The sequence below is a fragment of the Galeopterus variegatus genome, unplaced genomic scaffold (genome assembly GCF_000696425.1).
Source record: "Galeopterus variegatus unplaced genomic scaffold, G_variegatus-3.0.2 Scaffold1410, whole genome shotgun sequence".
Lineage (NCBI taxonomy): Eukaryota > Metazoa > Chordata > Mammalia > Dermoptera > Cynocephalidae > Galeopterus > Galeopterus variegatus.
In genome coordinates this window covers 327,294-339,303 of record NW_007727521.1, presented here as the reverse complement: position 1 = coordinate 339,303, position 12,010 = coordinate 327,294, and the positions used below count along the sequence as shown (strand labels likewise).

Genomic DNA, 12,010 nt, shown 5'->3' with positions numbered 1-12,010 from the left:
GGGGGGGGGGGGGGGGGGGGGGGAGAGCTCAGTGATATGCCTGCGTATCTCTGTGCCATCCTATCATCTCTCTCCACTGATTTTTCTCTAGCTGTGCATTAAAAGTCTGGGGCTTCCCAACGCATTTGTCTGGATGTCTTTTCTCCCCAACCCTCATGCCCTATGGGTGAGCCTTGGTTCCACAGACACATCTAGTAGCTCAGGGTGATTTCCATCTTCAAACATAGCTCTGTAATGGCGAGGGGTGTTCTTGGCTCACTGGCTGGTGATGAAACTAACAAAGCCCGAATCTGTGAGTGTGATTTTAGGACAGGAGCTCGTGCATTTTTAATGTTCAAGACAACATTAATTCCAATGAGTAGTGACAAAGAAGAGAATTAAAACAGTACGTCACGGAATGGTAACATCATGTCTCTGATGACAAAGCCCATGTGTTTTATTAGCTGCTCATCCAAGAAGGAAACTCCTTCCTAGACAGTCTAATTTGCCTATTTCTAGAAGAAGGCATTGTATACATTCACAGCAAGTTGTGACTTTTCTTCCCGGAATCTAAGGCCATTTATCTTGGGGTCTTCTGATGAGTCTTCTTTGCCCATTCACTTTCTTTTCATTTAGACAACATGTTATTTGCCTTTAAAACCTTTTTTTACTCCATATATACTAGGGACTTTATTATTATTTATTAGTATTATCATTTATAATAATAAAGAATGGTGTTTCTTTATCCTAGGATTGCTTTGAGAGTCACCATTTTATGTTTTGACCCTCCTTCCCTTGAATATGAGCACTCAAGGGCACCATGGATCTTACTCTCCATTTAGTGAATTTCCTTTAAACCTCCTGTCTGTTGCATGTTCATCTTCCCTCCTCAGTTGCCCTCTGTGTCCCCCTCCCCCCAATATGAAACTGTAGAAACAAGCTTTTCTTACTTGGATTATTGTGTCCGGAGGATACAAGCTGAGAATCCTGAAAGAACAAGAAATATCAATTAATTTTCTTATTTTGACTTTCAAAACTCAAGTTGAACATGAGATATATTCCTGGTCATTCAGAACTAATGCACTGCTAATAATCTCTACCAGCTCCTGCAATGAGAAACTTTTACATGAATGTGCATGCCAAGCAGTTATGGGAATATAGTCCACAATCACTTTTATTTGGTGTTATTGACTTTTTATTTTGTTTATTGAGGTGAAATTCTCATAACGTAAAATTGACCATTCCGAACAGAACGGTTTGGAGCCATTTAGTGCATTCACGATGTGTGCAACCACTCCTCTATACAGTTGCAAAATATTTCCATCCCTCCAAAGTAAGACCCCTTGCCCATTAAGCAGTGTCTCCCCATTCCCCCCCTGCCCCTCGGCCCCTGGCAACCAACAATTTCCATCTGTCTCTATGGATTTATCTATTTTGGATATTTCATATAAATGGAATCATACAATATGTGATCTTTTGTGTCTGTTTTTTTTCACTTAGCATAACATTTTGGAGGTTCATCCATGATGTAGCACATATCAGTACTTCATTCCTTTATGTGGCTGAATAAAAATCCATTGCATATATATACAACAGTCCATTTGTTTACCCATTCATCTGCTGATGGGCGTTTGCCCTATTTTCACCTTTTGGATATTGTGAATAGTGCTGCCATGAACACACATGTACTTGTTTGAGTTCCTGTTTTCAATCCTTTTGGGTATATACCTAGGAGTGGAACTTTGGGGTCATATGGCAACTCTGTTAAAATTTCTGAGGAACTGCCAAATGATTTTTTACAGCGGTGGAATCATTTTGCATTCCTACCCGCAATGTATGAGGGTTTCGATTTCATCACATGCTTGTCAACACTTGTTATCTTCCATTTAAAAAAAATCATAACCATCCTTGTGGGTATGAAGTGATATCTCCTTGTGATTTTGATTTGTGTTTCCCTAAAGACCAATGATGTTGAACATCTTTTCATGTGTTTGTTGGACGTCTGTAAATCTTCTTTGGAGAAATATCTATTCAAGTCCTTTACCATTTTTTAAATTGGGTTGTTTGCCTTTTTGTTGTTAAGTTGGAAGCATTCTTTATATAGTCTGCATACTACACCCTTACCAAATATATGATTTGCAAATATTTTCCCCCATTCTGTCAGCTGTCTTTTCATTTTATTGATAATGTTCTTTGATACACAAAAGTTTTAAATTTTGATAGTTTAATTTATCTAGTTTTTCTTTTATTGTTCATGCTTTTGGTGTCATATCTAAGAATTCACTGCCAAATCCAAGGTCATGAAGATTTAACCCTATGTTTTCTTCTATGAGGTTTATTGTTTTAGTTCTCATATTTAGGTCATTAATCCATTATATTATTGACTTTAATGTACCTCCTTTCCTTTGAATGCACCTTTACTCCCACGTCCTTTCTGCAGTTGAGGCTGGCAACCATCCCACTAGGGACACTGCAGAACAATTTTTGTCTGTCTCACATTGGTAGATGGAAAGATTATTACAGATAACCTCTTATCTGCAATGGTATAAAGTCAGTACTACACAGTATTTTGAGTTTAGTTACTGCTCAGGTAAATAGAGATTAACCAGATTTTATTTGCATTAAAATGAAATGTGAAGTTTTGTCTTGATGATTCATATCCTCTTTCCTTGCAAAATTCTCATTTAATATGAAATATAAGGGAGAGTTATTTAAAAAATAATAAATTGAGATGGTAATAATGTAACAAAAAAAATGTAGCAACACTTAAAATCTAGCAAGCCTCCTTTATAATTCTGGTGTGTGGAACAAAAATCCAGTGAAATGAAAGTAACTTCCATTACATATTTTACCAGAATTTTGTTCCATGAATATAGTTGTTATGGTCATTTAATGTGACCTGTGGTATATTCAAACCCAAGCAGTAACGTCTGTTTTAAAAAGGAATTCCACTGGAATAGTGTGAAATGAGTCAGCCTGGGGGGGAGGGGTTGAGTGGGAAAATTAGGAATGAAAGGGATTCCCACTCTGTTGAGAAGACTGGGTCCTATGTAGAAGCCTGATAAACCTCCTTCAATGTTGGCAACAACAAAGCTATTACTGGAGAAAAAGAACAAGCTCAACTGAGATTCAGTTCTTAGAAATGATTATTATTTCTTAGAAGATTATTATTTAGAAGATGAAATACTGTTCCTGAAATGACAGGCTAAACTATAATCTGCAAAAATGCCTTTAGCCTGTTTTGGATAGATGCTGTTACTAAGACATCTACAGTTAAATCCCCCAAGTAGACTGGTGTGTTTCCCTTCCTTTCTAATTAATGTAGAGTTTATACCTGAACATAAATTAGTTTTAGTTTTAATATGTGAAAAGTACCGTGAGTCCCATTTAGCCAACTCCTCTGAGCTGTCTGTACGTTTTGGCCCTCTGGAGGCATCCTGTACTAGAGAGGGAAGACTCACCACCAAGAGGACAAGAATGATAATTGAGATAGTTTTCATCATTAAGCTCATTCTTTTGAAAAAAAAAAAAAAAAGAACAGTAGGAATTTTTCTAAGACTGTTTGCTGACCCTAACAGGAAACAGAATTTTATATTTCTTGATGCATCCTAAATCCCAAATGATGGCTATTGACCATGGACTCTTCAGCAGAGAACCAAAGATGAGCTTGCAGATGACCTAAATTACGATTACATATCGTAAGATCACGTATTTCAGAGAGAGAAAAAACTTCAAGTTTCAACTAAAGCAACTGTGTAATTAACGACTATTAGTCATTAATGATGTCTTCTGGGAGATGCATTGAACCAACAAATGTTAGCTCAAAAATACTGACTCTAACCTCAATGTGCCTAGGCTGTGCCACTCTGTGGTACAAAGGATGGCACGTTATCATTCTTAGTAACATTTGGCAGCGTGTCTCCAGTCTGCTCGTGGAGGTGTCAGCAACTTAAGAAGCCGCTTTCAAGTTTAGGTCTACAGGGCACCGTCCTCACCCTGATAAGATGTCTGCTGGCCAATCAGCACATGTGGCTGCTACTTTTGAAAGAGGACACTGCCCTGCCCCATCAGCTGCAGGACCCTGGTGCCTCAGCGAGTATGCAAATCCTTCATTCTTCATGAAGCCAGAGCCAGGCTGGGTTCAGGGCAGAGGGAGGCAAAGCCTCCTTTCTCCAAAGGGCCCAGACACTGAAGTCTTTTCCATTTTTGTGTCTCCTGCCACCCCACCCATACCCCACATGGCTATAGCTTCTGTGTCAAACGCCTTTGCTCCCCTTGCAAATGTCTTCAGTATGCAGATGACTGGGGAATCTCTAGCCCTTTCCATGCATTTGCATTTCAGACACCTCTGGAGCACACTACTAGCTGCAATCTTCTCTGTCTGGCTCTTTAGGGCCGACAGAAGTGAGTCCAGCAAGTTAAGAGTGGAGGTGATGTGTGTACTGATATAACACAAGTGACGTTGTGACTGCCACGCAAGAGTGCTCCTAGCCTGTGCATCCTGTCCTTACTGCCTCTCCTTGGAGTTCACATCCCACCTGGCAAACTTCATTTTTCCTCCCTGGCTCGGCACAAGTCAGCTCAAGGGTTACCTGTCCTTTGAAGTCTTCCTGAATCTCAGGATGACTTAGTTGCTTCTTTCTTTATGTTTTCACTTCACTGCGTCACACATCCATTATAATAATTGTCGTTTCAATTACAGAGTCTCATTTTTTAAAATGAAAAAGTTTCATTTAAGTATAAGGGACATAACATAAACTGCACATATTTAAAGTATACAGTTTGACAATTAGTGTCATGGAAAGAATGCTACTGGTATTATTGTCTTGACCCATGGATGGCTCTGTAATAATATCTCTTTATTAAAGAAAATTCAGGAAAATATTTAAGTATACTAAAGAAGTTGCCTGTAATCCCATATGAGGACATTTCCAAGGTTAATCTGCTGCTTTTGGTTTGCCACGGTCATTCCTCAAGTGTGTGTCATTCTGACGGTCAAGAGCACAAAGCAGAGAACCACTCTCAGTTACTTAGAATATCTACAAATGCAAATTTCTTCTTCTTTTTTTTTTTTTCCTTTTTGTCTCTTTTTTACTAACCGGTAACGGGATCGCAACCCTCGGAGTTGCACCCGTACCGGGGACCGGCAACGGGATCGCAACCCTCGGTGTTGCGCCCGCACCGCGCTCAGCCAGTGAGCGGGAACCGGTCTCCACATGGGATCCGAACCCTCGGCGGGAGCGCCGCCATGCTCCCAAGCGGCGCACTCTCCAGTGTGCCACCGGGCCGGCCCTCTTCTTTAAATCCTGAAGTCCCATTGCCTACACTATTCTTTGGTATATGGGAATCCTAAAACTCCTTTAAATGTGGTTTTTAGCTGGGAAGTAAAGTTCATACAAATCATTTTGCTGAAGACAGAAATAACCAGGCATACTAGTGTCCAAAAAAGCCTTTCAGTGGAACATTATTAAAAAAACACATTTCATCAAACGTAGTATGCCGTCCAGATCGTATGATACTGCATTATCTCATGTACTACCATGAAAGAAAATTGCTGCCAATTAAATGTCAGATGCCATCAACCGTAAAACAAATCCTAATTTTAGGGATCTTAAAATGTGAAAAATATGTGCGTTAGACCAATGAAATACAGTAGTTCTTCAGCCACATTTCTGATGGAGGACAGTATTTATACTGTGAGGGCATTACTGAAAAATGGCTTTTTGGACCCATTTGAGGTTGGCTTCACTCATACCTCTTCTTGCTTGTCTAACAGCCCATTACTGGAAGTACGAAAGACAAAAAATGGAAATATATCTTCTGGGCCTGGCCAGTTGGCTCACGTGGGTAGAACGTGGTGCTGATAACACCAAGTCAAAAGTTTGGATGCCCATACCAGCTAGCCGTCAAAAAAGAAAAAAAAACCCCCAAAAAGTCTTCACCTATTTTCAGATCCCCGTGTAAAGCTAACACTGTCAGAAAAATAACCACCTGATTTGGTTGGATCTCCCTCACCCCCACCAATCATTTTCTTTTTACTCTTCTTCTATAAAGCTCACAGCAGTTTAAATCACGTTAATTTATAATTAACTTGAGTGTTCGTTTTGAGGTAATGCTAAACACGCAGTTTCAGTGCAAACATTTTGTGGTAGCTTTTGAAGCATGCTAGCAACCCAAAAAGAAAGATGTATAATAGATTTTCCAACTTCAAAGCACTTTCCTTCACACTTTCTGGCTTTCATTTTCATTCTACTGCATCAAGAGAAAGGTGATAGGACTGTCATTTTGGTAATAATGATAGAATCCTTCTGCATAATGCTTTAAAAAGCAGTCAGCAAGAATAGTTTCAGACCAGGTCTGATCCCATCGGATTCAGCATTCACAGCCATGTGAAAAGCTTGTGAAATACCATTAGGTTTGGATATACACCTTCTTGAGGATTCAAAATGTTCTACAATTTTGAATTCTTTGTTTGCATTTCAAAACTTAGGAGATTGCTGTAGAAATGAAAGGGAAAAGGCAAAACAAATTAATTTTCTTCTCTCTTGGTTGAAATACCTAATAATGGCAGCCAATTCAAAGAAGTCATTCATTCTTTTCTTTACCAAATTCAATTACTTTTGAGATTTGAAGAATGAGGCAGAAATGCCTGGTAGTGTTTGTCTAGGGAATTGTGACTCCAAATTAAGTCCTCAGCAAATAGAAAAAAAAAAATAGTCAATTGACTTTACTATATCTTATGTCCTTTGTAGTGTTTGTCTAGGGAATTGTGACTCCAAATTAAGTCCTCAGCAAATAGAAAAAAAAAAAAAATAGTCAATTGACTTTACTATATCTTATGTCCTTCGATAGCCAGACAAAATGAGGAAATTCTCAGAAGTATTTAGCTAATTAATTTAGTGGTACTGGTAACTCAGAGTGCACAATTGAATTGACTTTCCTTGTGAGGTCAAATTGCCCCCTTAATCTTAATAAGTGCTTAATTTCATTGTTTATTAGTCATTTTGGAGACTTTGCCCCTCAAATTCCATAAACAACTCTAGCTCCTACTCACTAGCAACAACGATAATCTTAAACATTAAGAGTCTAATTAGTAAACTGCAATGTCCAGCTGTCAGAATGCTAATTTGTTGAGATACAGGTTAAAAGAGGTGCACTCTGTGTAAAAATGAATAACAGTCTCTGTAATAGGCAGAATAATGGCACCCCAGAGATGTCTGTGCCCTAATTCCCAAACCTGAGAATATGTTACCTCACATGGAAAAAGAAACTTTGCAAATGTGATTAAGTTAATGGTTTTGAGGTAGGAGATTATTTGGCAGGCTCAACGTAATCACAAGGCTCCTCACAAGGGAAAGAAGAGGTAGGAGAGTCAGAGGAGATGTGACGAGAGGCAGAGGTCACACTGATGTGAGCCAGGAGCCAAGGAGCAGGGCAGCCTGTAGAAGCCGGGAAAGGAGAGAACAAATTCTCCATTAGAGCCTTCAGAAGGAGCCCAGCCTTGCCCACACCTTCATTTTTAGCTCAGTGAAACTGACTTCAGATTTCTGACCTCCCGAGTCTTAAGATAATAAATGTGTGTTGTCTTAAGTCACTAAGTTTGAGGAAGTAATTTGTCACAGCAGAAATAGGAAAGGAATGCAGTCTTGTTTTGTCTGTACAAGATAAATGATCAGTGCTTATAGTAAGTGTTTTTAAAAAAAGACATTATTAAAATCATGCAATGTTCCTACACTTTGTAAAATCACTTATTTTTTCTTTCTTGGGCTAGACAAAAACATCTAGAGATGAAATAGCTCCATGCAAATCCTATAGCAGTCCTATATAAATTTTTAAATTTAAATTTGAAATTCTGTGCCCTATATGATAGATTATAATGTTTCTTTTTGAGTGAAAAATAGGATACTACTAACTTTCTGTCTTAACAATCAAAACGTTTAGCTACAGTCGCATTTCTGTATATGAGATCTCCAGATCTTACTCATGTTCGTAACTGAAACTTTGTGCCATTTGACCAACATCTCTCATTACCTCTTCCCCCAGCTCCTGGCAATTACCATTCTATTCTTTGCTTCTATGAATCAATTTTAGAGTCTACACTCAAGTGAGATCATACAGTATTTGTCTTTCTGTGTCTGGCTTATTTCACTTAGCCTAATGTCTATGCTCTCTCCATATGTGTGTGTGTTTATATAATATATAAAATATATAAACACATATATAAGTGATGTATATATATAAATGAAATATGATATATCAGAGATGTGACTGTAGTTAATAACACTTTATTGTATACTTGAAATTTGCTAAGAGGGTAGGTCTTTGAATTTGCTAACAGGGGAGTATTATTATAAAAAAAGAAAAGAAATGCAAAGTGGTAGCTATGTGACACGATGGATATGTTAACCAGCTGATTGTGCTGATTATTTCACAATATAGATGAATATCAAAACATCAAGTTGTTTACCTTACATATATACAATTTTATGTGTCATAATACCTCAATAAAGCTAAAAAAAAATGAAATTTTTGCACTAATGATTTAAAGTCTCCATTTCACCTCAGGAGTTAAATTATTGCTTACAATTAAGTATTTACATGAAACAAAACAAAACAAATTTGTAGGAATAGTCACAACAAAATATGCTTTGGTATGCACCCAATTATATCAAAACTTGTACTTATGCCGTAGAAATGTGCATATAACAAAAATACTTATTTGATTTTATTTTGGGTCAGCCATTATTTTGGCCAGATTACGTGCAAAAGTTGTAGGGATTCTGCATTTTATTTTATGTGTGGCAGATGCCATTGGAAATACATATTGGATAAACTATTCAACTAAGTTCCTCTGTATTGAAAGGGCTAGAAGCCTGGGAACTTCAGATGGGTTATGGTTTAGATTCCACCAAAGAGAAGCCACATTCATTCATTTAGGTGTTGTCCACAAAGCCTAAACTATTTACTATCTGATCCTTTACTGAAAAGGTTTGTTGACCTGTGATTTAAACAATAAGTTATTGGGAAGGAATTAGATAAATATAAGTATATATATAAATAATATACATAAATATAAATATATATTTAAAAATGCTTTTAATACTATACAATTTAAAAAGATAAATATATATGTATATATTCACACACACACACTCACAGATAGAGTTCTGAAGCAAACCCACGAATTTACAGAAAATTCAACTGTTGACATAAGTGGTATTCTAAACCAGTGAGAGAAAAGTGGGCTAATAGGTAATAGTTTGATAGTGTTATAATAATTTACTAATCATTAAAAATAATAAAACTAGAACTCAATGTCACATTACCCACAAATTTTTTTTAAACCTAAACAAAAACTATGAAAGAATTATAATAAAATAGAGAACAACGTTAGAATGTTGAAGCAGGGAAGATTTTTTTTCTCTGACATAAAAATTAAACACTCTGCTAATATAAAAGGCACATAAATAAGGTTACAAGAAAATAGTTGCATCATGTGTAATAGACAAATGAATAAGATATAAGAAGTTCCTACAAATCATTTTTTTAAAAGTGGCAGTGGATATAAATGGCAATTTACAAAGGAAGAACAGTCAACACTCAAGCTTAGAAGTAACTGGGGAAATGCAAATGAGACTAAAACAATGAAATATCGACTTTTCATCCATCATACAGACACAATGATAAAAAATCCAGATAGTATTAATCATTGGCAAAGATACATAAAAGTACTCTTAAAACCCAGGCAAGGATAAATGTGGCTTCTGATGCTTCCAGCGCCACAATTCCTGTTCTAGGTATGCTTCCTAGAGACATTCAATCGCAGGCATAGAAAAGCCATTTATAAAACATGTTTGTTGTAACAGGGTTTTAAACAATAACAAACTGTAAACAATCAAAGTGTCCATCAAAAGGAGCTTGATTAAATAAAGTACAGCAAAATCATAGTACAAAATATTTTGCTGCTATTTAGAAAGATGAAGAAATCTCTATTTGTTCATTTGGAAAGAAAGATCTCCAAATACACTTTATTAAGGGAAATAAAAATCAACTCTCAGAATGGAATTTACCATTGTGATAACAGCAATGAACAATTATTTTGATAATTTGCTTTAAAAGTTGTGATATTGATATTTAGCAATGATATTTACATATTGTAGGTATCTGAGGAAAAATTCAACTCTTGAAAATTTGCTTTTAGTACTATACAATTTGAGTTCTTAAAAACTGCATATGTACATATGTGCCCATAATGCACAGAAAAAATGACTGAATTGGTACACGCCAAACTCCTGATAGTAATCTCTGGGTAGGGAAATCAGCTGGGGTGCCAGGGACTTTCATATTTTGCTTTCTTTCCATCTGTATAATTTGATCTTTTATAATGAGTATGTAGTTATGTGTCAGTTTTATGGTTAAGAAAAAATCAAAGAAAGCCTATTAGACACATGTATAATTTAAATATATTCTGTAGTTGATTTTTTTTGTGACTCTCCTTAGAAAATACAGAAATCTTTTTTTAAGTCCTAGAAAATATATTAAGCTTTAAAAAAGATATCCAAGAGAAATTAAATATCACGTCTTCAATTCTAAGACATTGATTTTAAGGTACATCATTCATTTAATAACAGCTTTTCAGGAAAAAACCAGAACGTACAATCACACTGAATGTATAAGATGATTGTAAGATGCATTTCAACTTCACAAATGTTTTTAGATCAAATGACAATATAATAAGCATTGCATTTTGCAGCGATTATGGAAGTGTAGGTAAGACTGCGAGCTTGATTCTTCCTCTTTGATGAATAAATATATACTTGCAAATTGCTGAAGATCATATTCATGTGCCTCTGACAAGAATATGTACAGAGGAAAAGACAATCAAGGGTAAACCCACCGACCACGACAGAAGTCTACATGAGTAAAGTGTGTTCCTCATGAGTGGTGCAAGAGCTCACCTTATTTGGAAATGGAAATTTGCTTGGTTCCACTTTGCCAGGGGCTTGAATAGCAGCAGAAAGTGGTGGAAGCCAGGTCATCTCCTAAAGGGGGGAAAAAACAAACACTCCTGTGATCCCGACATATGCGAAGTCAGCAGCATGTACAGTGGCTGTACTCGTACCAGCATGCCTCAATAAGGCATGAAAGGGATAAGGAATGAATAAGGCATGAAAGGAGTTTTTTTAGAAAAGGATGTGCAACCACTTTTATGACTTCTTTTCCTAATTTGGTTCCGTGGTTATCCCCATGCTCCCTTTATACCTTAAAAAGATCCGCAAAGCTGCCCTATTTTCACTTCATTTAAGCCCCTGAGTAAAGGGACGATCCAGTAGTAAAAGTTCTATGGAAAATGCCATACAAAGGGGCCTTGGGACTGGATCCCACAAAACTCACAGGGTGTCTCTTCTCTGAATGAATGTGCAAAATACTCTTAACTTTAGGGATCTTTATTAGAGGAGTTATTTATGCTATTATAGATAAAGTACGGGTTCCCAATAAGCTCCACACATCACTTTGGTCTTCATAAAAATGTCATTCACAGAGAAGTGAAAAAACAAATCACATGTATGAAACAGGGAGAAAATGATGCCATTTTCATAACACAGTATTAAGAACACAACTTGAGCTCAATATGCAATACGTTGTCAAAGGCTTTTTGTTTTTTAATTTAATTTAATTTTTTAATTGACACATTGATTGGACATACTTATGCGGTACAGAGTTACACTTATATACAATGTGTGATGGTCAAACAGGGTAATTAGCGTATGCATCATCATAAAAGTTTATCATTTCTGGGCCGGCCTGGTGGCGCACTGCTACAGTGCGCCGCTTGGGAGTGTGGCGGCGCTCCCGCCGAGGGTTCGGATCCCACATACAGACCGGTTCCCGCTCACTGGCTGAGCAAGGAGTGGGCGCAGCACCGAGGGTTGCGATCCCGTTGCCAGTCCCGGTCCGGTACGGGCGCGACACTGAGGGTTGCGATCCGTTGCCGGACACGAAAAAAGACAAAAAAAAAAAAAAAAAAAAG

The 12,010-nt window shown here is 37.1% G+C and overlaps 1 protein-coding gene across 1 annotated transcript in view; it reads right to left on the bottom strand.

Annotated features, from left to right (window-relative positions):
- The window catches only part of AFF3 (AF4/FMR2 family, member 3), a gene marked incomplete at its 5' end in the record, with an annotated part of 456,956 nt that overhangs the window by 207,700 nt on the left and 237,246 nt on the right, over positions 1 to 12,010 (bottom strand). The window contains 2 exons of the mRNA XM_008576823.1: positions 930 to 966; positions 10,938 to 11,021. Coding sequence (XP_008575045.1) covers positions 930 to 966; positions 10,938 to 11,021 — 121 coding nt within the window. The remainder of the gene's footprint in view (positions 1 to 929; positions 967 to 10,937; positions 11,022 to 12,010) is intronic.